The sequence below is a fragment of the Lutra lutra genome, chromosome 13, assembly GCF_902655055.1.
Source record: "Lutra lutra chromosome 13, mLutLut1.2, whole genome shotgun sequence".
NCBI lineage: Eukaryota > Metazoa > Chordata > Mammalia > Carnivora > Mustelidae > Lutra > Lutra lutra.
In genome coordinates, this window is record NC_062290.1 from 94,116,022 (window position 1) to 94,137,623 (window position 21,602).

Here is a 21,602-nt window from a genome sequence, read left to right on the forward strand (position 1 = left end):
GTGGCCGCTGCCCACAGGCAGGAACATGCTCGCAGTTCTGTGTGTCCGGGCCCTTGTACAGGTTACCAGGAGGAGGAGGACCCGTTTCAAGTCTGTGACTGAGAGCTCAGGGGATGCCTCCCCTGGGCAGTGACTGTGACTGGAGGGTGTCGCAGGGTGCAGTGTGGGCATAAGGGGCAGAAAGAGTGGTAGGGGCCCCAGGAAGGGGCGCTCCCTCGGCTCTAGCCGTCTGCTTGCCTTGCCGGCCCCCATGTCGACTGGGCACTTGCGGTGCCAGCCCAGTGCCAGGGGCTGGGCGTTAAAGCCTGGGCTCCGAAGGCTGTGGGCTCACAGATAAGGCGGCGTGCACCCCTCTGTGTAGCCCTGTCTCAGCTGCCTCCAGGTGGCCCTGGCTCCGTCAGTAGTGGGGCTGGGGTTGGGGACACAGACGACCATGTGACTGTCCTCAGGGATGGGATGACAGAGCCCCTGCTCCTCCAGGCCTGTCAGGAAGTGCTGAAGCAGCCAGGGGGAGGAGGAGTTTGGGACACATGCTGCCCTGGGGCTGTGGTGACACCAGCACCGAGCTGTGATGTCAGGGGGCGCCAGGGCTGTGGCGACACCAGCACTGGGCAGTGACATTGGGGGGCACCAGGGCTGAGGTGACACCAGTACTGTGGGCGGTGACGTCAGGTGGTGGCGCCAGGGCTGTGGTGACAGCAGTACTAGGTGGTGACTTTGGGGGGTGCCAGGGCTGTGGTGACACCAGCCCCCGGTGACATCCGGGGAGCCCTGGGGCTGCAGGGACTTCACCACCTTGGCCGTGTTTCCGGTGTGTCTGCGCTGTAGTAATACCTACTTTATGACGAGGGGAGGCGGACTCTCAGGAGGTCCCTGCCCCATGCCCTCTGTTTTGATGGACATGTTTCGGGGCAGAGGCCAGACCGTGGTGGGCCGGGGTCTAGTTTGCTTGGGGCAAGTCGGGTTCAGTACCCGCCAGGTATGGCAGTCCACTGCCTGGGCTCCCTTCGCCGTCTGCAGAATGCTGCCCGGGAGCCCAGGACTGTGGTGGTTTGTCACGTGGCGCCCATCTGAGCCTGGCCTGGTCCCCGTCAGCCCATCGAAGAGGAGAGATGTTCCTGTCTCCCTGGGATCGATCCCACCAGAGCCCGAGGTCTGCACCCCACACTAGCTAGACCTGCCAGAGTCTTGTTCGAGAACGTGGTGTGGTGGGCAGAGCCGCAGGCCTGCTGAATCGCAGTGCTCATGGGGCCAGGCCTCCCACATCCACACGTGTGCAGGATCCCCTGCCCTCTGGTGTCCTCAGGGAGACTGACTGACCCAGAGAGGATGGGCCTCCCATCCCCCATCCAGGCCCAAATGTGGATGCCAGTCCCTCTGGCCTTCTCACGTTGTCCCCTGGGGACCGTTTCCTTTGAGCTGTGGGTCAGCCATGGAAGGTGTCATTCGGGGCAGCCTGTGGCCTGGCTGTGGGGGGTGCCCTGCAGGGGTGCCGGTGGGTGTTTCTGGGAGTCTCCCAAGGAATGCCACCAGGCAGCTGGCAGGCCAGAACGCAGTGTTCCCAGGGTGTGTAACTCCCCCAACCCCCGGGCTTCGCACCCCTTCAGAGGCATCCCCGGTGCCCTGTTTGTGTTCTCTCCTGGGGTAGGAGGGGAGCGGTCACCGTTGAGACACCTGCGAGGACAGAGCCTTGCCGAGGTGAGGGGGCGCGACGGGCCTGGCTCCCCACGCGTGAGCCCTGCTTGGCTGGGCTGGAGGTGTCTCCTGCGCTGGGTTCTCAGGTCTGAGTCGGGGTCGATGTTTGGGTAAGAATGGAGCCTTCAGAGTTTGGCTTCCCCACGGAGAGGGCGATGACGTTAGCAAACACGGGGTCGAGGAAGCGTGAGGTGGGCTGGGGGCCGGGGCCCCGCAGGTGGTGTGTGTGCAGAGCCCAGAGGATCCAGTGGCGCGTGAGACCGTGTGCAGGCTGGACCTGGGGCCCTGTGACCTGGGGACCAGAGACCCGGTGGATGGCCCGCGCATTGGATGGGACCGGGCCGGCGGGGGGGCAGGTCCCTGGCGGCTGGGCGGCTGGTGTGACCTAGACCTTTCAGGCTCAGGGCCCGGCTGGGGCTGTGCGGCTCTCTGCCTGGGCAGGGTGTGGCGGGCCAGATGGGCCAGGCGGGCAGTGGGCCCAGCCTGCCCGTCTGCGCCCCGGGGGTCTCCGCCCCTGGCCCCACAGGAGGAGGCAGTTGGCTCCGTCTGTCACGGAAGCCGACCCTGGCCTCACAGATCCTGTGTCCTGAGACCTGGACGGCCAGCCCCGGGGCGCCCGCTGGTCAGCATGAGCCCTGTGGAGGCTTGCCCGGCCGCCTGGGGGCGGAGGTACCCCCACTCTGGGGCAGTTCGCAGCTTGCTGTCCGCTGGGTGGGTAGGACGGTTCTGGGAGGCGGAGGTGGGGAGTCTGGTGTGGGGTGCCTGGCCTTGTTCACGGCCCGCCCCTGCCTTTCTGGCTGGGCGAGGTTGTGCCCCTTAGCCTCTGAGCATCTGTCCCCACCTGGAAGATGGAGCTCACGTGACCCCCACCGATGCCGTGCTGGGTGGTCGGGGGGACTGCAAGGAGTCTGGGACTGGGGCGTGGCAGTGGAGGAGCCCCGCACAGGCAGATACCCCCAGGGGCACAGAGAGAGAGTGTGAGCCCACCCGCACCCACCTCAGGAGGCTGAGTTTTTGAGGAGCGCCTACGGTGCTGGGGGGAGCAGTGGATCTGAGCGGGACAAGGCGGGCCCTGCCCCAGGTCCCCCCCCCCCAGCCCTGCCTGGGGACTTCCTCCTACCTCCGATCACCCCTCTCGGTGGCAGCGTCTGTCAGGGGCCTCCTCTCCCACAGGGCGTGCTGTAGTCTCCTTCCAGATGCCCCTGAGGTGCCCCCCACACTGGGAGCCTCCTGAGGACCTCCCCTGACACCTCCCTTCTGCAGTCCAGGCCCCCCCGTTGTTGTGCAGCCTTGCCTCATCCTGTCCCTTCCTCACGGCCCCTCGACGCTCCCTTTGAGAGCTGGGTCTCCCCGACCCAGGCCCAAATAAGGGCTCCTCGCTCTGGGCCAGGCCAGCCTGGAAATGCCCCCCAGCCATGTCAGCCCTGCGCCCTCTGAGCCTCACCCCCCACCCCGGCCGGGGGTCTGGAGGTGCATCTGGTTATGGCCTTGGTCTCGGCCGGCCGGGAGCATCCAGCTCTGCCCGCCTTGGGTGCTGCCTTGGGTGCCACCTGTGGCTCGAGGGCAGGATGTCCGTTCTGCGCTGGGGAGGGCTGCTGCGCCTGCTGCCCCATCACGGGGGTGTTTCTGCAGTGGCGACTGGGCAGAGGCCCCCAGTCCTCATTTGTCCAGGGACCCTGAATAAGGTCTTCCCTGATGTTCCCCGTGGGCCGAGCGAGCCTCCGGGTGGATGTTTGCATTTTCTCCAGGTTTCTAGTTCCCCACGGAGGAGGGAGTCCCAGAGGCTGAGTCCAGGCCCTTGGGATGGGGTGGGGAGGTGGCCTGCAGCCTGCAGCTGCCTCCCACCGCCCCCCAGCGCACGACACAGAGCCCCTCACTGTGGGGCATGTGTGGCCCCGGTGGCTGGGTTGGCCAGGCAGTGTCCCCGCCCTCCTGCCAGCTGCCCGCCTCAGAAAGCCTCCTCGGGGTCTCGCCAGGACTCCGGGTCTCCGGCTCTCACGTGTGTTTGAGGGTGTCTGTGGTTTGTCTGTCTCCGCCCTGGGCGGCTTCACACCCTCTTGTGTCAAAGGCGCTCGTCTGCACTTTGACCTTCACCCGGTTTGCACGTGCTGCCTTCCTGGCTTGGCGGGGGTCCCCCTGGGAAGTGGGGAAGGTTGTCTGAGCCTCAGTCTTCCCCGCTGAGAAACTGGGCTCCATCCCTGCCCGGCGGTGCCTCGCCCAGAGCGGGCACTCGGCGAGGGCTTCCTGGCCGTCCCTGGAAGGAGTGCCGCTTCCCTGCCGGCCGTGGCCGCGTTGGGAGCCCCGGCTCCGTGACCCTGACCGGGAGGGCTGCCCGCCCCAGGGGGTGTTGTCTGCCGGATATAGCTTTCTGGAGTGCAGCGGCGGCTGGTGGGTGCGTGGCGAGAGCCGTGCTCTGACAGTCCCCAGCTCCCAGGCTGGAGGCCCCCTGGCCACCGGGAGGCTTCACGGTGAAATTCACGGCTCCCGCGGTCCGGGGCCTCCAGACCTTTAGGCTCATGTGCTAGGAGAATGGCTGCGGGCCGGTGGGCTCTGACGTCAGCGAACTGGAGCTTGGACCCCTGAAGACGTGACCCCTGGGGGCATCTGGGGGTGCCGGGCAGACCTTGCAGCTCCCAGGTTTTACCGGTCCGTGTCTGGTCTCCAGGTGCTGAGCTCTCTCTGGCGCCTGCACTTGCCCGGCCCAGGCATGGGGTCCTCTTCCCACCCGGGTGAGTGGGGAGCAAGGTTGTGTTCCCCTGATCTCCTGGCTGCTGTGAAGGCGTAGGGGATGTAGGGCCCTCGAACACCCAAGGGAAAGTGGGGCTCGCCCTCTTCCTTCTGAGGCCGTGGCAGCTTTCGGTGCAGACGCAAGCAGAGGGCCCGTGCGCGGCCCCCAGCGTGCTCAGTCTCTGCTCTGTCCTGTCTCCCCCAGACCCCAGCTCCTTTTTGGGCTCCACCCCCACTGTTTGGACTCGAGCTCCGGACATGTCTCCTTCAGAAGACTTTGCGTCCCTGTCTCTAAAGCATGATGGCTCTAGAAAACAGAACCGCAGCACCACTGTCGCCCGGGGCGTTAACATCGGCTCCGAAAGATCAAACGCAGTCTCAGTTGGTGTCCCTCCGCTCCCTTTCCCCGCGGGCTCTCTGCAGACTGCCTGAGCTGCTGGGGTCGGGGCCCGCTGCTGCCCACCGGCCCTCACCCACCCGTGGTTGCCGGACCCAGTGCAGCAGCCCAGGCCTGTCCCCCTCTGTGAGGCGTGCTGGAATCCCAGGCTGGGCCGGGGACGGGCTGCCATCCTCTCGCAGGGCCACCATCGGCTCCACCTCGGACACTGGAAACTCCAGGGATAGAGCTTTCCCCCTAAATCTTCTGCTGCAGAACCTGACCCTTGGCCGCAGAGCAAAGGGTGTGATCTTTATTTCTCCTTAGGGTGAAAATTCCTGTGTTTCTTTGCGGAATAGTATGTTTGATTGGGACGTTATTCCAGGCTCTGGGGTGGGGGGTGTGTGTGAGAGACACTCCCCACCCCCAGAACGGTGGGCTCCCTTGGTTCTGAAACCCGACACACTCAATCCGGACACGCCTGGCTCCCAGGAGAGGAGGAGATGAGCAGCGTCAGACACCAGTCCGTCCCGCCAGGTCTCTGCCACAGGCAGGCGTGGTGGTGGCGGGGCCTTCCCGCTTACGTCCTGAGCCAGGCCCGTGCTGGAGCCGAGGTGAGGTCAGGTGTCCCTGGGGCTCTCAGGCTGTCTGCAGCGGCAGGGGTGTCCCTGGGGGCCTTGGTTACCCAAGAGGCCGTGCGTGGTGTGAAGCTCTGAGCTGGCCTTGCCCTGGGCCTCAGTTTTCCCTTCTGTGACCAGTAGTATGTGTTGCTGTAGGCTGATGGGGGAGCCCCAGAAAATGGGGTCCCAGCTGGGCTTTTTCTCTTCCTTCTGTGACCCCCCATCTTGGTGTCCCCCACCCAGCCACAACAGGGTTGGGCCACAAGATGGGGCCAGACCCTTTCGGGGCCCCAGAATGCCTTTATTTTCCTCATGATTTGGGGGACCTGGGGTGTCCCAGTAGGGACTCCCTCAAAGAGTAGGTTCTGGAGGTCCTTGCCAGTAGACGCAGCAGGCCCCCGTGACAGCTTTCTGTCTGTCCTCCTGTCTGTCCCCAGCCAGTGCAGCTGGCCCGTCCGTGGGACCAGGCTCCTGCCCAGGAGTTTCTCCCCCATGGCCAAGGTGCAGGGTAGGGGTAACCCATGTTCCCGCACAGGACCCAAGCCCGGGGGGACCCACCTGGGGACGCAGGCCCAGGTGAGAGCGGCGGTGCTGCAGGAGCCTGCCTGCCTCTCTGGCGGGAAGCAGCCCTGCGTGGCCGGCCTCCACATGCAGCTGGGAGGACATTGAGGGGCTGGTCCTGCTCCGCTGGGACACGGAGGCGAGGTGGAAGGCTGAGTTTATCGGAGGCGGACCTGTGTTAATTACCTGTCCCATGTGTGACCTCACTGTGCCTGCAGAGTGCCTGCACGTGGGCGTAGAGACACCCTCAGGTTCTGGTCCCAGACCCGTGGCTGTGCCGTGTCCCCTCCCTAGGTGACTTGGGAACCAGGACAGCTCCTTTCCTTACAGCCCAGCATGCTGGTGTCACCCAGCTCCCTGGCCTGTACATGCTTGGGGCTGCAAGGCCGCGGCACCCGCATCTCTGTCCTTGGGGTTGGGCTGGGAGCACTCGGTGGGGGACAGCGGTGCCAGAGGTGAGCAGTGAGGGGAGCTGAGTTCAGGACCTGAGTTCAGGACCAGCTGAGTGACAGGCCCAGTGGCTGTTCCTGGCCGTCCTCTGTACGGCCCTCCTTGCCAGGTGTCCTTGATGTTGGTGTGGTGACAGCAGAACCATCTCCCTTCTTCAGCTCCCTGTCCTCGCTCCCCGGCACCATGGCTTATGTCCCCCAGCACCTGTGTGGGCTCAGGAAGTACCCCAAGGGGGTAGGAGCCTTGGCGTTGTCATGTGAGTGGGCACGGTCACTCTGACCTCAGGTCGCACGAGCGTCTCAGCACCAGCGGGGGTGACGGGCTTGTGGCCGTGACCAACCACTCAACATATTGTTTTTGCCGTTGTCTGCTCTCTCCAGCCTGACCCCGGAGGGCAGCAGAGGGGGCTGGGCCAAGGATGTTGGGGCGATCACATGGGTGCCAGACACGCTGCAGGGAGAGGCTGTTCCTGAGGACACTAAAGGATCCTGCGCCGCTCTGGGCATCTGGGGGGACGAGTGGACCCCTGAGACCTGGTGTCGCATGACTCCACACAGCTGTACCTCACACCGTTTTGAACTCCATGTCGCATTGCACTCTGTCCCTGACTTTCAGTTCATAGCTGACCCTGTGGGAGGGCTGGCTAGTGGTATCTTCAAGTTCTAATTTCTTTCTGGAACCGCATTTGCTTCCCGGTCTCAGAGTGCAGCCCTGAGCCGACCCGGACAAGGGAGGCTGAGGGGCAGCTGTGTGAATCCACGTGCCGCTGGGCCCGGAGCCGTGGCTGGCCTGCCTTGTTCCCGTATTGTCTCTGTGCTTTGCGCTGACAGGTGGGCTCTGTCCGGGCCATCCAGCCTTGGCCAACTGGACCCCTGGGGCGGGCAGTGTTGCTGACTGCAAGTCCCTCCTTCGGGCTCATGGTGGTCCTAGGATCTCCCCTTTAGGGAGCACACTGGGTGGCTCAGCCATCCCCCGACCCTCAGGCGGCGTCCCCAGACCCCGGAGGAAGGGAAGCAGAAGCCCTTGGGCAGGTGCACGGTCGGGCAGGTCTGATTTGTGCTTCAGCCGGTTTTCAAAGTAGGAGTGACTTTGCACTGTCTCCCTGTTGCGAACACGATGTGCGTCTTCAGAAATGCACTCGGAGGGGAGAGCCCCCGTCCTCGCGGGCTGGTGTGCGTGGCGGTGGGCTTGGTGCCTGCAGGCCCCCACGAGGCCCTTTTCCGTCCTCTGCCTGCCCTGGGGCTTCCCAGGGCGGCCTGTGGCTCTCCTGTGTGCTCGGCACCTTCTGTGACACCGTGTCCGGCCTGGAGAAGCGCCCGGGGAAACAAGGCAAAGCCAGGCTTACGCTATTGCTCTGCTCGCGGGGACCTGCCCTCCTGCTCTCCTTGGGGCAGAAGGGACTGACCCCCAGGCCTGGTCCCCCCGAAGGGTGATGGTGTGTGCGCTCCCGCCCGGCCATGCCCACTCACTTACTCTGCCTGATACCCTAGAGGGGACAGGGTGACCTGTGCCGTTTTCTGTCCCGGGGAGCCTCGCTGAGTCCTCCTCCCTCGCTGGGGCGGCTCACAGGGGTCAAGCTCGGGGGGTATCGGGCCCCAGCTCTCTGACGGTCCCCTTGCTGGTCTCCTCCCAAGAGGTGGGTCCTGGCACCAGGGGTGGCCAGGGAGCCCCCAACCTCTTACGCTCTGGCTGCCCTTCCTCCCTGCCGTGGAGCTGGTACCTGGGCTGCCGGGCGCTGTGAGAGGCAGAGGACTGGACGCCACCACCCCAAGGGGACACCACGAGCTGAGTGGAGTCCGAGCGTGGAGGGTGTCCTGCCCTGCGTCAGTGGAGCGTTTGCAGGAAGAGCGCAGGCTCCTCGCCGTGCACAGGCCCGCAGAGCGTGGGCACGTGGGGGCTGGAGGGTGCTTGGCCTGTTCTGCACATGTCCCCTCTGGGCCTCACGGACTCTACTGGGGAGGATGATGTCAGGCTGGAGCCAGGCTTCCCTTCGGGCCACTGTGGAAGGACTCCTGTGCCTGTGCCTCCAGGGAGCACGTGCCAACGCCGGGCACTCTGCTTGGAGCTCCAGCAGTGGGGTCTGGGAGCCCCTGGAAGTGCTGGGCAGTGGGGGGGAGGTGCGGGTAGGCCTGGTGTGCCACGGAGTCCAGGAGGCCCCTCCAGGCGCCTGGCTCAGGGCCTGGCAGCTGCTGTGCTGCCCCGGGCACGTACCTCACAGTGGGGTTGGGGGAGGTGCTCCCATTTGTGGTGGGAGCTGGAGGAGGGAGGCCCTGAGGCAGCCTCAAGTCCTGGTGGCCACCCAAGCCTGTCCCTGCACTGAGCATGCCTGTCCGACCTCGTGCTTGGAGGAGGCCGGCCTGTACCTTGGCCCGTGACCCCTCCCCCCTTCCCCCATCGTGTTTGTTTAGGCCTTGGCTGCACTCTAAGTGTTCCCTGGCTTTCTGTGTTCCTGCTGGACACGTAGGGAGGGCAGTCCCCAGGGGAGAGCCCCGCAGGTGGTGCTGGTGCTCAGGCCAGGTTTGCACTTGCTGACCTGCTGGGGGCGGGGCGGGCCAGCGGGTAGGAGGGATGACCCAGGTTTGCTCCAGGCTCCCACGCTTCCTGGTAGTGAAGACCCACCCTCGTTGCCATTAGCATGAGCTGGCGGGGCGCCACAGCTGCTGGGGCCGTGGGCACCGTGCTCACAGTGCCAAGGCCCCAGCTGGGCGGGAGGGAGAAGCAGGAGAGGGTGTGGAGGAGGGGAGGGGCCGTGGCTTCCCCGGGAAGATGGGCGTGGCACCTCACGGGGGCTCCAGGGTGTCCCTTGAATGCAGAGCAGGTCTCCTTGGTGGGCAAGATGCACCTGCTGTCTTGGTGAACCCTTTCACTCTGGTGGGAGTGCTTTGTAGCGGGTGCCAGTTACGTGGGTGTACCCACGCCACGTGGCAGGTGGCGAGCGACCAGCAGGATATTAACCAGCTCCCGAAACGGAGCCGCTTCTGCAAGTCGTAGGAAGGGTGCTGCTCTCTCCCCCATCCCGTCAGGCCCCTCGCGTGGTGGGGGTGCCGCTCAGCCCCAGCCTGTCTGGATATCATGACACGGACATGAGGACCCAAAGTGTGGCAGGGCATACCAATATGGCCTGGTGTTCCCTTTCCGTGTGTGACCCCCCAGTCTGCTCTGGGCCCTACAGCTAAGAGCGAGGCCAGCGGCTTCCATCCAGGAAACAGCGGGGCTTCTGGTGTTGGGACTGGCCTGTTGGTTCTGGGGCGCCGTTGGGTTGTCTTCCTTCCCAGCCCGAACCAGGCCAGCATTCCTGAAAGCTGGTGGGGGAGGGGAGCAGCCCCCCCTCTCGCTGAGAGGGCAGCGTGAGGTGCGTCTCCTCCCGCCCTCCCCCTCTCCCTGGGGCTGGGCGTGTCACACTCCGCCTGCCATCACAAACCAGCTCTGGTTCTCGTGGTGATGTCGGAACCTCGCCCCGAAAGGGCCCGGGCTCCGCACGCTGCACAAGGGTCCGCGAACACTCTGCCTGGCTGGCTTAGCTCTGTGGGGTCGATGCCGGAGCGCTCTCTACGTGTGAATCATTCCCCCAAAATTGCCACGATCAAGAACAGTCCGAGTCAGCCCCCAGGAGGCAGGCCAGTTGGTGGGCAGGGAGCCAGGAGAGGCCACATCCCGGGCCGCCGCCTCCCACTGCTGGCTGTGTGCCTGGACCGCCACCTTCCCGCACTTGCGTTGGTGTCCCCCCCCCCCCCCCCCCCCCCCGCTCAGGCAGCCCGAGTCCACATCACGTCCCTGCCCCAGCCTGAGAGCAGTAATTGGACTGTGGGTCTGTGACAGGTGAGGGCCGGGCTGAGCACGGCGAGTGGCACGAGTCATGAGAGCCGGCCTCATCGTGACCACTTGGGCGTGCGTGCTCGGGAGCCCGCGAGGCCAGGCGAGGCGGTGGGGCCTGGGTGACCGGCCTGTCTCTGTCAACCCCCTCCCTATAGGTGCTGCCCGCTCGGGCCCAGAAATGGGATGTCAGGCCTCCAAAAGGAGCACAGTGGAAGCCAGGGCCTCCCCGAGCCGCTGCTGTGACGGCCAGTGAGCGCGCCGCAGAGGATGTCCACCACGACGACAGTTGCCCCCACGGGGATCTCGGCGGCCCCGGGCCCGGTCAACCCGCCCCCGCCGGAGGTCTCCAACCCCGCCAAGCCCGGCCGCAAGACCAACCAGCTGCAGTACATGCAGAACGTGGTGGTGAAGACGCTCTGGAAACACCAGTTCGCCTGGCCCTTCTACCAGCCCGTGGACGCGATCAAGCTGAACCTGCCCGTGAGTGCCCTCCCCTCCCCCACCCACCCGCATCCCTACCCCTCTGTCGCCCCCTCCCAGAAGGACTGCCTCTGGGGCCAGGCACAGCCCAGGGCCCGTGGTGACAGAGGAGCAAAGGGGATGCTCAGGGTGTGGTGGTCCCTAAGCGTAGGGAGCAGGGGGGAGGCCATGCCTCCCTGCTCTTCCCACGTACCCTCCTGTAGAACCCTGCCTCTGCGCCCGCCCCCCCGCTGTCAGGTACTCAGTGCAGGTTGTGGCCCCCTTTCGGGGGGAGGCCAGGTCATCTGATGGGTTTCTTCTTTGGACCCAAATAGAGAAAACCCTGAGCATTGTCCAGGGAATCCCTGGGCCGCTCGTTGGTGGCCTGGGTTCTGGGCCCAGCTCGGCACACCGGTCACCAGCGGGCCCTGGATTTGGAGTCTGAGGGGTCTTGGCCCCTTCTTCATGGTGCCGATCTGCTCCTGCCCCGGCTGCCTGGTTCCAAGTGTTTCTGAGAACCACCTGTCCGGGCGGAAGCTGTTGGGCGACAGGTGTGGCGGGGGGTGCACGTGGGCTGGGCGCTCGCCCCAGAACCCGCACCGGCCCTCAGCTGACCGGACACTGGCGAACCCCGTGCCGCAGAGTCTGCTGACGTCCCTCTGAACATCTCTTTCCCAGGATTATCATAAAATCATAAAAAACCCGATGGACATGGGGACTATTAAGAAGAGACTAGAGAATAATTACTACTGGAGCGCGAGTGAGTGTATGCAGGACTTCAACACCATGTTTACAAATTGTTACATTTATAACAAGGTAAGAAGGCTCGCGGCTCCCCACTGCTGGGGGGGGCGGGGCCGGCTCCGGAGCAGCTCTCAGACGGCGGGCGGGGGCCACGCCACCCCCCCCCCCCGGGCCACAGTCGCCACTCAAGGTTCTCAGGTGCTGCCCATGCCCTCCTCCCCCCAAGGGGGGAGTGAAGCCTGCAGCGGCCTTTTTTCGGGGGAGCTTACAGACCAAACACTTCAAACTGTTCATGCCCTCGGCCCTCGAAACCCCAGCTGTCGGGACGCTCACGGGCGCCGTGATATCCACGTGCAGCCGCCCCACGTGGCCAGGCCACTGCACGACCAGGGAGCACGTGGTCACGATGGCTTTCGGGGAGGAGAGTAGAGGAGGGAAGGCCCACACGGTCCTGACTTGGTGGGGCTTGCGTTGTTTTCCATTGCAACGGGACACAGCACGGACGGGTTGAGTTGAACTGAGCGGAAGGTTCTGTTTTCCGCACGGGGTCGGCTGAAGGGTGGTTCTTGTTCTTCTTGGTTTTCTGGATTCTTCCAAGAGTCTCCAGAGTGAAATCTGCTTTCTCCTCCCCCACTGCCTGCCCTACCACATCTCTGAAGGGATTTTTGAATAAATGTTTTCTTGAGCCACAACCAGTGATGTCTTTACAAGCACGTGGCCCCTTGCCCAACAAGTGACCTTGGCTCTCCCTGTGTCTTCAGCCCACAGATGACATAGTGCTAATGGCCCAAGCCTTAGAGAAAATTTTTCTGCAGAAAGTGGCCCAGATGCCCCAGGAGGAAGTTGAATTATTACCCCCTGCTCCGAAGGGCAAAGGCCGGAAACCGGCTGCAGGAACTCAGAGTGCAGGTAATGGGGTGGGCGGTGCCGTCCTTCTGTCCTGACACCCCTCCCCTGACCCGGAGTGTGACAACAGCATTTCTTGTGCGAGTCCCTCGGCCCCTCTGAGCTCAGTGTCCCTGTCTGTGAAGTTGGGGCGATACGGCTGGCCATCTGCCTTTGAGCCTGCTCTGCTGGGGAGACTGGTATTGCCCTGCCCCCATGCTGAGGCCACCTCTTCCAGAAGTCTGGACAGGAGGTCCCTTTGTCCCCCCAGGACGTTGCCTTTCTAGCAGGTGTTGTATGCTCTGGGACAGGAGAGGGGCTGTGTCACCTTTTGGGGAGGGCTGGAGGTGCGGGATGAGAATTAGCCCTAGGAGCCCTGGGGGGGTCTTACCTGGTCCAGGAACAGAGAACAGAGGCATGCCCCGATGGAGAGACTGGCCAGGCACCTCAGCCCTTGGAGGCCGGGGCAGGTCCCCACCAGTGCCAGCCATCCCGCTTTGCAGATGGGACTGTGGGTGGTTAAGTAGGTCTGCCGGGTCATCCAGCTGGTTACTGGTGGAGTCTGAGTCAACCCCAGGTTTCTCGGGCTCAGGCCTGGCTCTTCTTCCCAGTCTGCACCTGCTCCAGGCGTCCTCATTCAGACTTTGGTCTGGGTGAGCGCCTGTGGAGGCTGGTTCTATGGGGGCAGCCATGGTGCAGGGGCAGGGGTCTCAGGAGGGGGGCCTCCCTGGACTGGTGTGCTCTGGCTGGAGGGTCTGGTCCAAGAAGCTTTTGGAAGCTAGCTGGCAGCTAGAGCCAAGCATGTTCAACGTCCTTTTGCTCTTTTCAAGGTACACAGCAAGTGGCGGCCGTGTCCTCTGTCTCCCCAGCGACCCCCTTCCAGAGCGTCCCCCCCACTGTCTCCCAGACGCCTGTCATCGCTGCCACCCCAGTGCCAACCATCACTGCAAACATCACGACTGTCCCCGTTCCCCCAGCCGCTGCCCCGCCTCCTCCCTCCACGCCCATCATCCCCGTGGTTCCTCCCACACCGCCTGTAGTCAAGGTGAGTGTCCCTGGGGACAAGGTCAGCTGGCCGTCCGATTGCCAGGCCGGGGTTCCTGGATTCGGGCAGGTGTGGGGTGGGCAGGGGAGCCATCTGCCACCTGTCCCTGGGCACCCCCTCCTTAGTGGGTGTTTGGTACACGTGGCTCTGGAGTGGTTCTCTCTGTGCCCGAGGTCGGGCCGTCGCCCCTGACGCGGATGGGGAGACGGAGGCTCAGGGAGCTGCAGGTCACACAGCTGGTGAGGGCGGGCTGTGCTGAACCCCCGTTTCTCTGGTCCCAGAGCCCCCGGCTCACACGTGGACTTAGGGCAGTGGCCCAGGTGCATGGTGAGGAGCCAACAGCCGCACGGCCTGCCCTGCGCGCCCCGGTAGTGTGAGCTCCAGCCCGTCTGCCTCCCTGGTCTGGCCGGAAGCTTTCATGGAGGGACTGTCCTGGCCGGGTCTGGGCTCGGAGCCCACGCTCCTTGTGAGATCCAGGGCAGGCCCCGGGCTGGGCGCTGACGTGTGTCTTCCGTTTGCCCCTCACAGCGGCCCTGTGGGGCAGACAGTAGTTCCCCCATCTTACAGATGAGGAAGCAGGCGCTCGGGGGGGTTAAGTGGCCCCCCCCAAGGTAACGCCCCGCCGCTGCTTTCCCTCCCCCATGGCCTTCACTGCCTGCACCTGCGGGCGGTGCCTGGCCAGGCCGCCTTACACCGTGCCCAGCTGTTTTTGGAGCATGTCCTGTTTGCCATGGCCGGGTGAGCTCCCCCGGGCCTCTGTGGCGCACGCTTGGTGTCCTGTGGGTGCCCACACGTGTTTGTGGATAGCCAGCCCGTGCCCCTGCCAGCCTGGGGGCAGTGGCTTTGCTGGGGCAGAGACCGCGGTGGCACCCCAGAGAGCAGGTCGCTGTCAGGCCGTTAGCCTGGGTGTTGTGGTCCGAGGGGCCCCTCTGCCAGTCTGAGAGGCGGGGAGCTGGCTGAGCTGGTCTCGGGGACGCCCTGGCTGCGGGGCACGCCATGACGCCCATGGCCCCGGCTGCGGTGCCTGAAGGGACCCTCGTGCACAGGGCACAGCCTGTGTGAGTGTCTGCCCTGCACCCACAGAAGGCCCTGTGGACCTTTTAACATTCCCTCCTGTTACGGACAACAGCTCTCTGTGGCTCCCACTGCCTTTTGGGTTCAAGACCAGACCTGCCCAGTCAGCTCCTGGGAGTCCTTGGTCCCAAACCCACCGCTGCTGCCCAGCCCCATCCCTGCCCCGCATGCTGGCCCCGCTCCTGGCCTCGGCCTGCTCTCCTTGGTGCTCCAGCTTGGAGGCCTCTGGTCTTTCCCACTGGCCTTTCTAAGCAGGGATTTCCGTCTATCCCTGCTGTCCCTTAGCCTGAGTTCCGCTTGGGGTCCATCCCAGCGCCAGGTCCACCTCGGTCGTGTTGTCTCTGGAGCCCCCGCACGGCTCGGGGTTCGGGCAGGTGACTTGCATGCCCCCCGTCACGCCGCTCAGGCGTGCTCTTGGAGCCCTGGGGGCGAGTGGAGGGGACCCTGGAGGGGCGGCTCTGGGGCGGGGGGTGGGTTCTGAGTCCAGCCTTCCCACCACCAGCTGTGTGACCTTGGGCCTGAGATGCGGCCCCCCTGAGCCTCGGCGTCCCACGGAGCGCGGGGTGCCGCCCGGGGCCGAGTGAGGCAGCGTCCGCGCTCCCGGGCCCCGTGCTCCGTCCCGGGGCTCACCGGTCGTGTCACCGTCGCAGAAAAAGGGCGTGAAGCGGAAAGCAGACACCACGACGCCCACGACATCCGCCATCACCGCCAGCCGGAGCGAGTCGCCCCCGCCGCTGTCAGACCCCAAGCAGGCCAAGGTGGTAGCACGGCGGGAGAGTGGGGGCCGCCCCATCAAGCCACCCAAGAAGGACCTGGAGGACGGTGAGGTGCCGCAGCACGCGGGCAAGAGGGGCAAGCTGTCGGAGCACCTGCGGCACTGCGACAGCATCCTCAAGGAGATGCTGTCCAAGAAGCACGCGGCCTACGCCTGGCCCTTCTACAAGCCGGTGGATGCTGAGGCCCTGGAGCTGCACGACTACCACGACATCGTCAAGCACCCGATGGACCTCAGCACCGTCAAGGTACCGCACGGCGCCCACCGGGGGCGCTCAGCAGGGCGGGCGCACGGGTCCAGACGGGGCTGGGACGAAGGTGCGTGTGTCCCACCCGCCCTCACGGAATCTGGGGCTTTGCCACTCTCTGCCCCGCGGAAGCCCATGTCCTGTCTCGGGGGGTGGGTTCCATACTGTCCGCAAGCACAGACTTTCCGGTGATGTGCCCCCTCCGCTGCCCCAGCCAGAGAGGGGCTCTGGAGCAGGGGAGGCAGTGGACTTGAGGCCCAGAGCCCGGCCTCCCGTGCCCGGGGCTCCTCCTGGGCTTTATAGTGAGTTTTGTTCTGGGTCCGGCTGGTTGTGTACGACAGAGAGTGGGCTCGTGCTGGGCCGTGAGGGGCAGAGAGCCTGGGCGGGAGCAGACTAAAGGCTGGGCACACGTAGGTGGGGTTCCTGACCCCCCCAATTGGCTGGGGTCCCAGTCCACCTGCCCTCCTTCGGGGGGCATTCCGAGCTGGCACTGGTCTCTGGCCACTGGGGACAGTAGCCCACCTCCTCTGGGAGCTGCCCGTGTGGCCCTGGAAGGTGCTCTCAGAGGGAGGTGGTTGCCTCTTTCCATCAAGAGGGTCTGGCCCTCGAGCGGCTGGTCTCTAGCATTCTGCCTGGTTTCCCCGTGATGCCAGCCTGGGGCAGAGTCTCCTTCTGGGAGACGTCCCCCGCGGCGCTTGGGGGTTTCGGGAGGGCAGACCTGGCTGTATGGGGCACTGGTGCCTGGCGAACTGCGCCGGGGACCGATACCTTCTGTCCTGCCCCCGCCGGGAGCCTCGTAATGTCCTTTTCTTTGGACGGTGCCTTGTCCCCGTGAGTTGGCGCCAGCTGAGAGCAAGTGCAAAGACTCCAGAGAGGCGGAGGCCAGTGGAGGGCAGAGCACAGCGCCGCCCGCTCTCCGGGGGGATTCCTAGCCATGGTTTGGATTTGCTCTCAGCCGAGGCGGCTCTCCTGGCTGGTCTTGACTCTGGGGCAGCAGGAATGGGGCTCCCAGGTGCGTGTCCGAGGCCGAGCTCTCCCTGCTCCGGGTCTGTGAGCTCCCGGCTCTGGGCTGGCAGTGAGTGGCCGGCCCCCTCGGCCCCAGATAGGGGCTCCCCACACGTGTCCTGGCCGGGACTTGGGGTGGGGGTTACAGGGGTGGGTCATCCGCACGGACCCCTGCTGTTTGGAGATGAGGAAGCTGAGGCTGGAGGGCGTGAGGGCCCGCGGGCGCGGCCGGAGGAGCCCGTCCCGGGTCCCGGGTCCCGGATCCGTCGTCTTTGACTCTCAGAGCCTCCAGCTGAGACGGCACCCAGACGAGGGCGCGGTTAACAGTGCTGCCCCTGCTGCCCGTCTAACAGGCCAGTGACTTGTCCACGCCCCACAGCCAGGGAGTGGCAGACTGTGGGGGGTTGGGGGTCGGCCCTGGTGTGCCGATGTCCCCGCAGGCTGAGCCTATGTCCAGCTGGGGCACCTGGCGGGGGGGGCTACTTGCGCTCAGGCACTTTGCTCTGGTGCTCCCGCTTGGAAACACCCGTCATCTGGGAAGCAGTGAGGAAGGACACACAGCTGTCCGCCTGTCCTTGGGCCCCTCAAGCCCCTTAGCCCGTGTGTTCCCAGCCCCTGGGCCCTTGCACCCCCGGGAGCGTGGCCAGCGATCACGTTGGGGCCAGAGCCTGAAGCTCTGGCAGAGGTTCAGAGGGTCTCGCGTGCCTGTTCGTCTTCCTGAGCTGGGCTTCCCCAGGGTAGGGAGGCTGTGCTGGGGGCCGAAGCCATGCAGCCTGGGAGCTGTCCGACGCCCTGTGACCGGCAGGGGTGCGTCCCCAAGGCACAAGAGAGGCTGCAGGCTGTGGTGTCAGGCTGCGCTCCACCCCCAGATCCACGATAGCGTCCCCAGAGGTGCAAGTGAGACAAACGGTCGGGCTCCCACCTGTGCCGTCGGGCTCCAGGGGCGCACGGTCCCCAGGAGAACAGGGGGCCCCTCGCCGGCAGGGTGTCCCTGACGGACAGCTTCTGCTGCACCCGTGCAGACACGGAGCTCACTGCCTCACGGAGCAGCTCCCGTCCACTTGCCCTGACTGGCAGCTCGTTCTAAGTGCTACCTCGCAGTGACCGTCAGTGGTTGCACTTCTGTCCTCCCCGGGAACGTGGCCATTCTCACCCCCGCCAAGCCCACCTCGTCCTGCTGGGCTGCGAGGGGCAGGCTGGTCAACAACGCCTGAACTCTCACAGAGATGAAGTCAGTGTCTCCACCTGTGAACTGGGGAGACCAAACCCAGCCCCCGCCCCGGAGCTGGCAGCGGAAGCTCCTCGTCCCCCCGGAGCTGCTCCTGCCAGGGCCTTCACTGTGTGGAAAGTTAGCGCGTGCAGCCGGCAGGGCAAGGAGAGCCTCCGTGGAGGCTGCAGGAGCCAGGATTCTGGGGGTCCCGGAGCGTTGCTTCCGAGCCCTCAAGTCCCGCTCCCACGCTTGCCTCTGGGCTCCCGGGGACGTGGTGCGAGGCTGGCTGTGTGGTAGGTCTCCCTGCGGTGCCGGGCAGCGCCCCTCACCCCTGTCGTTCGTGTTACAGAAGAAGATGGACAGCCGCGAGTACCCAGATGCTCAGGGCTTTGCTGCTGACATCCGGTTAATGTTCTCCAACTGTTACAAGTACAACCCCCCGGACCACGAGGTGGTGGCCATGGCCAGGAAGCTCCAGGTAACCGAGGTGCTGTCAGGCGGAGGGGCCTTCTGGGCACAGCGCAGGGGTCGGGGTTGACCAGCTTCCCGGGGCAGGTGCCCAGGAAAGACGCAGGCCTCCCGGAGAATGTGGGGCCCAGAAGGCCGTGGGAGAGCCTGCCCCGCACAACAGCCTTTCTCCTGAGCAGCGCCCAGTGCTGGCCAGGCCCCAGGCCTGCTTCCCAGGCACACGGGCAGACAGGCCAGCCTCTGCCCTCCGGGGGCGGCGAGGCCGAGAAGGCGGGTGTCCCTCCTCCCGCAGATTCGGTCTCTGTGCGAGGAGAGTCTTTGTCACCAGCCTCCCAGTGAGGCTGCTGGAGGCCGGGTTCTGTGACCTTCTGCCAAAGTCTGGTGCTGCCTGCCTGTCCCTGTGTGGGCCGCTGTGCTCTCTTCATGCTGTGTGTTGTTGCCTTTGTTAACAACGGCGCCGTAATATTAAAGTTATTTTTGTCAATCCAAGAGAGAGGGTGAGCACAAGTTGAGGGAGGGGAAGGGAGAGGGAGAGAACCCCAAGCAGACTAGCCACTGAGCACGGAGTATGACACGGGGCTCGATTCCCCCCCCCCCGGAGGTCATGACCTGGGCTGAAACCAAGCGTGGGCCACTTCACCGACGGGAACACCTTGGTCCCTCAGCAGCACCAAAATTTTAAATGTTACATAATTGGGGGATTTAATTTTGGAGGAAAGAGTAAAAATTGTGGATCTCTATGGACTCCCAGCAGTTTTTTCCCCAGAATACAGGCTGTTTGTTGTGTGAGATGTTCCTGGCCTTTGGCTGAGAACCTTTTGAAGACCCCGGGAGGCAGCTCACAGTGCCCACCCAGCGCCCAGAGGAGGGAGGAGGGAGAAGCGCTTTTGTGCTGCTGGGTCCCCCTGTGTCATGTGGGCCTTTCCCAGGCTCTGCTGGCGCGGGCTGCACCCTCCGCGGACCGGCTCCCCCTGCGGAGTCCGGCGCCACAGGCCCAGTGGTCCCGGTATGCCCGGAAGCCGGCAGGAGTTGTGATTTTACGCTGAGACCACGTCCCCACCGCCCAGTTGGGCTCCGCGTTGGCTCTGTGCCTCTCCTGAGCCTGCTGAGCTCAAGGAGGAAGCGGGCGGCACTGGGGCAGATCAGGGGTGCCGGCAGCGTGCGGCGGCCAGTGGCTGTGGCTCTGTTCCCGTGGGTTGGCTCTCAGCAGTTTGGCCACAGAGGCTGTGAGTCACGATTCCCAGTGCACTGAGCAGTCATGGCAGTCCAGCTTCGGGATCGGAGCCCCGCACGGGGTAGCCTCTGCTGAGAGTGCTTCTCCAGCCGTGGGCCAAGGGCAGACCGGACCACCATGCACATCTGTGCCTCTGGGGGTGTCTTCACCCCAGGAGGAGAGTCTGGGACCAGGGGGCTGGCATCTCACAAGTGTGAGCTGGAGCTCACGGGTGTAGGAGCTTAGCAGGGAGGGAGCGCCCACGTGGCTGTACACCCCCATCTGAAATGAACCTGGGCGTCCAGGAGAGGGGACCTTGGCTGGGAGGTGCCCCTGGGGGCCTGGGTCCTGCTCCGTGCTTTCCGAAGCCAGCTTTGACGGGACAGGACTCTTGCCTCTGCAGCCAACTTCTGGGCCTAACTTGGAACAAGAGGTGATGCTGTGGTAAAGCTCTGGGCGAGGTGTGGGAGAAAACGTCCACTGGCCTCCGTACCCGGCAGCCGGGGGCCCCATAAAGGTCACAGATGACACAGAGGCACTCTGGCTGCTTTGCCGTGGGCGGCAGCCTGTAGAGTCTCTGACCCCGAGGTCCAGAGAACACGCAGATCTCCCGCAGGAGGCTTGTGTGCTTACTAAAGAGGGCTCGCGGACCAGTTCCTAGAAGGCCGCGTCTGTGGCTGTTGTCCCCGTGGCCCCTGCCCCTGGACCGGCACTCAGAGCCTGGATGGGGAGGGGGGGGAGCAGGAGAGCAAGCTGGGGCGGGTGCTGCTCCGATGCCACTCACAGATACCAAGGTCTGGGTCCCCGGGGCTGCCCTGTGGGAGTCCAGGACCTCAGGCGACCCCTGCTTCCCCCCCCAGGACGTGTTTGAGATGCGGTTTGCCAAGATGCCTGACGAGCCCGTGGAGGCGCCAGCGCTGCCCGCCCCCGCGGCCCCCGTGCTGAGCAAGGGCGCGGAGAGCAGCCGCAGCAGTGAGGAGAGCTCCTCGGACTCAGGCAGCTCCGACTCGGAGGAGGAGCGGGCCACCCGGCTGGCTGAGCTACAGGAGCAGGTGTGCCCGGGGGCGGGGCCGGGGCGGGGCCGGGGCGGGGCCGGGGCGGGGCCGGGGCGGGGTCCGCTCGGAGAGCCCCGACCAGCCTGCGGGGCGGGACCTCAGCCGCCGAGGTCGTGGGAGGTCGTGGTCCTGTCTAGTGGGCGCCGGCTCTGGGGCTGCGGTAGGGACGAGGCGGCCCCATGCTGGCCTCCGATGGGGAGGAGAGAACGGAGTCCAGCGGTCGCCAGCCGGGAGGGCCGCTGGTGTTTGGGGGCTGAGCCTCGTTAGAGGTGGCGCCGCAGGGAGGGGGGCCCTGGGCATAGCTGGACCTGTGACGCCTTTTCCTGCCCTGGGAGATGCAGCTCACAGGAGCCCCTCACGGCCCGCCCAGGGGCCGCTGAGATGGGAAGTGCGTGGAGCGCTTAGCGCACGGCCAGGGAGGCACTGGCCCGGGGTACACGTTAGCTGCTGGCCTGGATTGTTTTAACCTGCTATGTCTGCCACGTGACGTGGCGGTGGCTTCTAAATGGAGCCGTCGAAAACCTTTGTACAGACGCATAAACCTCCGTGTGGGGTTGTCTTTGTCGGAAGAATCCTAAGGAGGGAGAAAAAGCAACTGTGCCCCCTGTGCTGGCCTGAGTGTGCCACCAGGCTCACAGGTCGGCCCCTCGGCCACCCACGCGCCGTGTTTCCGGCGAGGACGGTGACGCCGGGTAGCTCTCCAGCACTGGCTGGGGTAGTGAGGGCAGGGGGGGCCTTTGATGCCCTCTGCTCCTGGACCCGTCTGGCTTTCGACAGCAGAGCGTGGCCCCATGCTCCCGGCTCAACCTCCCCACGTGTTTGAGGTGGCTTCAAGGGCACCCCAGAGCCCCCTCGGGCCAGCCCCCGGGGAGCCCTCTCAGCCATGTGCTGTTTTCCAGCTGAAGGCTGTGCACGAGCAGCTAGCCGCCCTGTCGCAGGCCCCTGTGAACAAGCCAAAGAGGAAGAAGGAGAAGAAGGAGAAGGAGAAGAAGAAGAAGGACAAGGACAAGGACAAGGAGAGGCACAAGGCAAAGTCTGAGGATGAGAAGAAGGCCAAGGTGGCCCCACCTGCCAAGCCGGCCCAGCCGAAGAAGGCGCCTGCCAAGAAGGCGAGCAGCACGGCCGCGGCCAGCAGGTGGGCTGCGGCGCCCTTCAGGCCCCGGCAAGCCCAGTGTCA

The 21,602-nt window shown here is 65.1% G+C and overlaps 1 protein-coding gene across 2 annotated transcripts in view; it reads left to right on the forward strand.

Annotated features, from left to right (window-relative positions):
* The window catches only part of BRD3 (bromodomain containing 3), a 32,496-nt gene that overhangs the window by 3,613 nt on the left and 7,281 nt on the right, over positions 1-21,602 (forward strand). The window contains exons 2-9 of one of the 2 annotated variants that reach the window (XM_047699272.1): positions 10,401-10,725; positions 11,383-11,520; positions 12,210-12,357; positions 13,164-13,378; positions 15,103-15,474; positions 18,039-18,167; positions 20,231-20,422; positions 21,325-21,560. In XM_047699272.1, the coding sequence (XP_047555228.1) occupies positions 10,513-10,725; positions 11,383-11,520; positions 12,210-12,357; positions 13,164-13,378; positions 15,103-15,474; positions 18,039-18,167; positions 20,231-20,422; positions 21,325-21,560 (1,643 nt within the window). In that variant the 5' untranslated portion in view covers positions 10,401-10,512. The remainder of the gene's footprint in view (positions 1-10,400; positions 10,726-11,382; positions 11,521-12,209; positions 12,358-13,163; positions 13,379-15,102; positions 15,475-18,038; positions 18,168-20,230; positions 20,423-21,324; positions 21,561-21,602) is intronic. The other variant, XM_047699273.1, reaches the window with a different exon arrangement.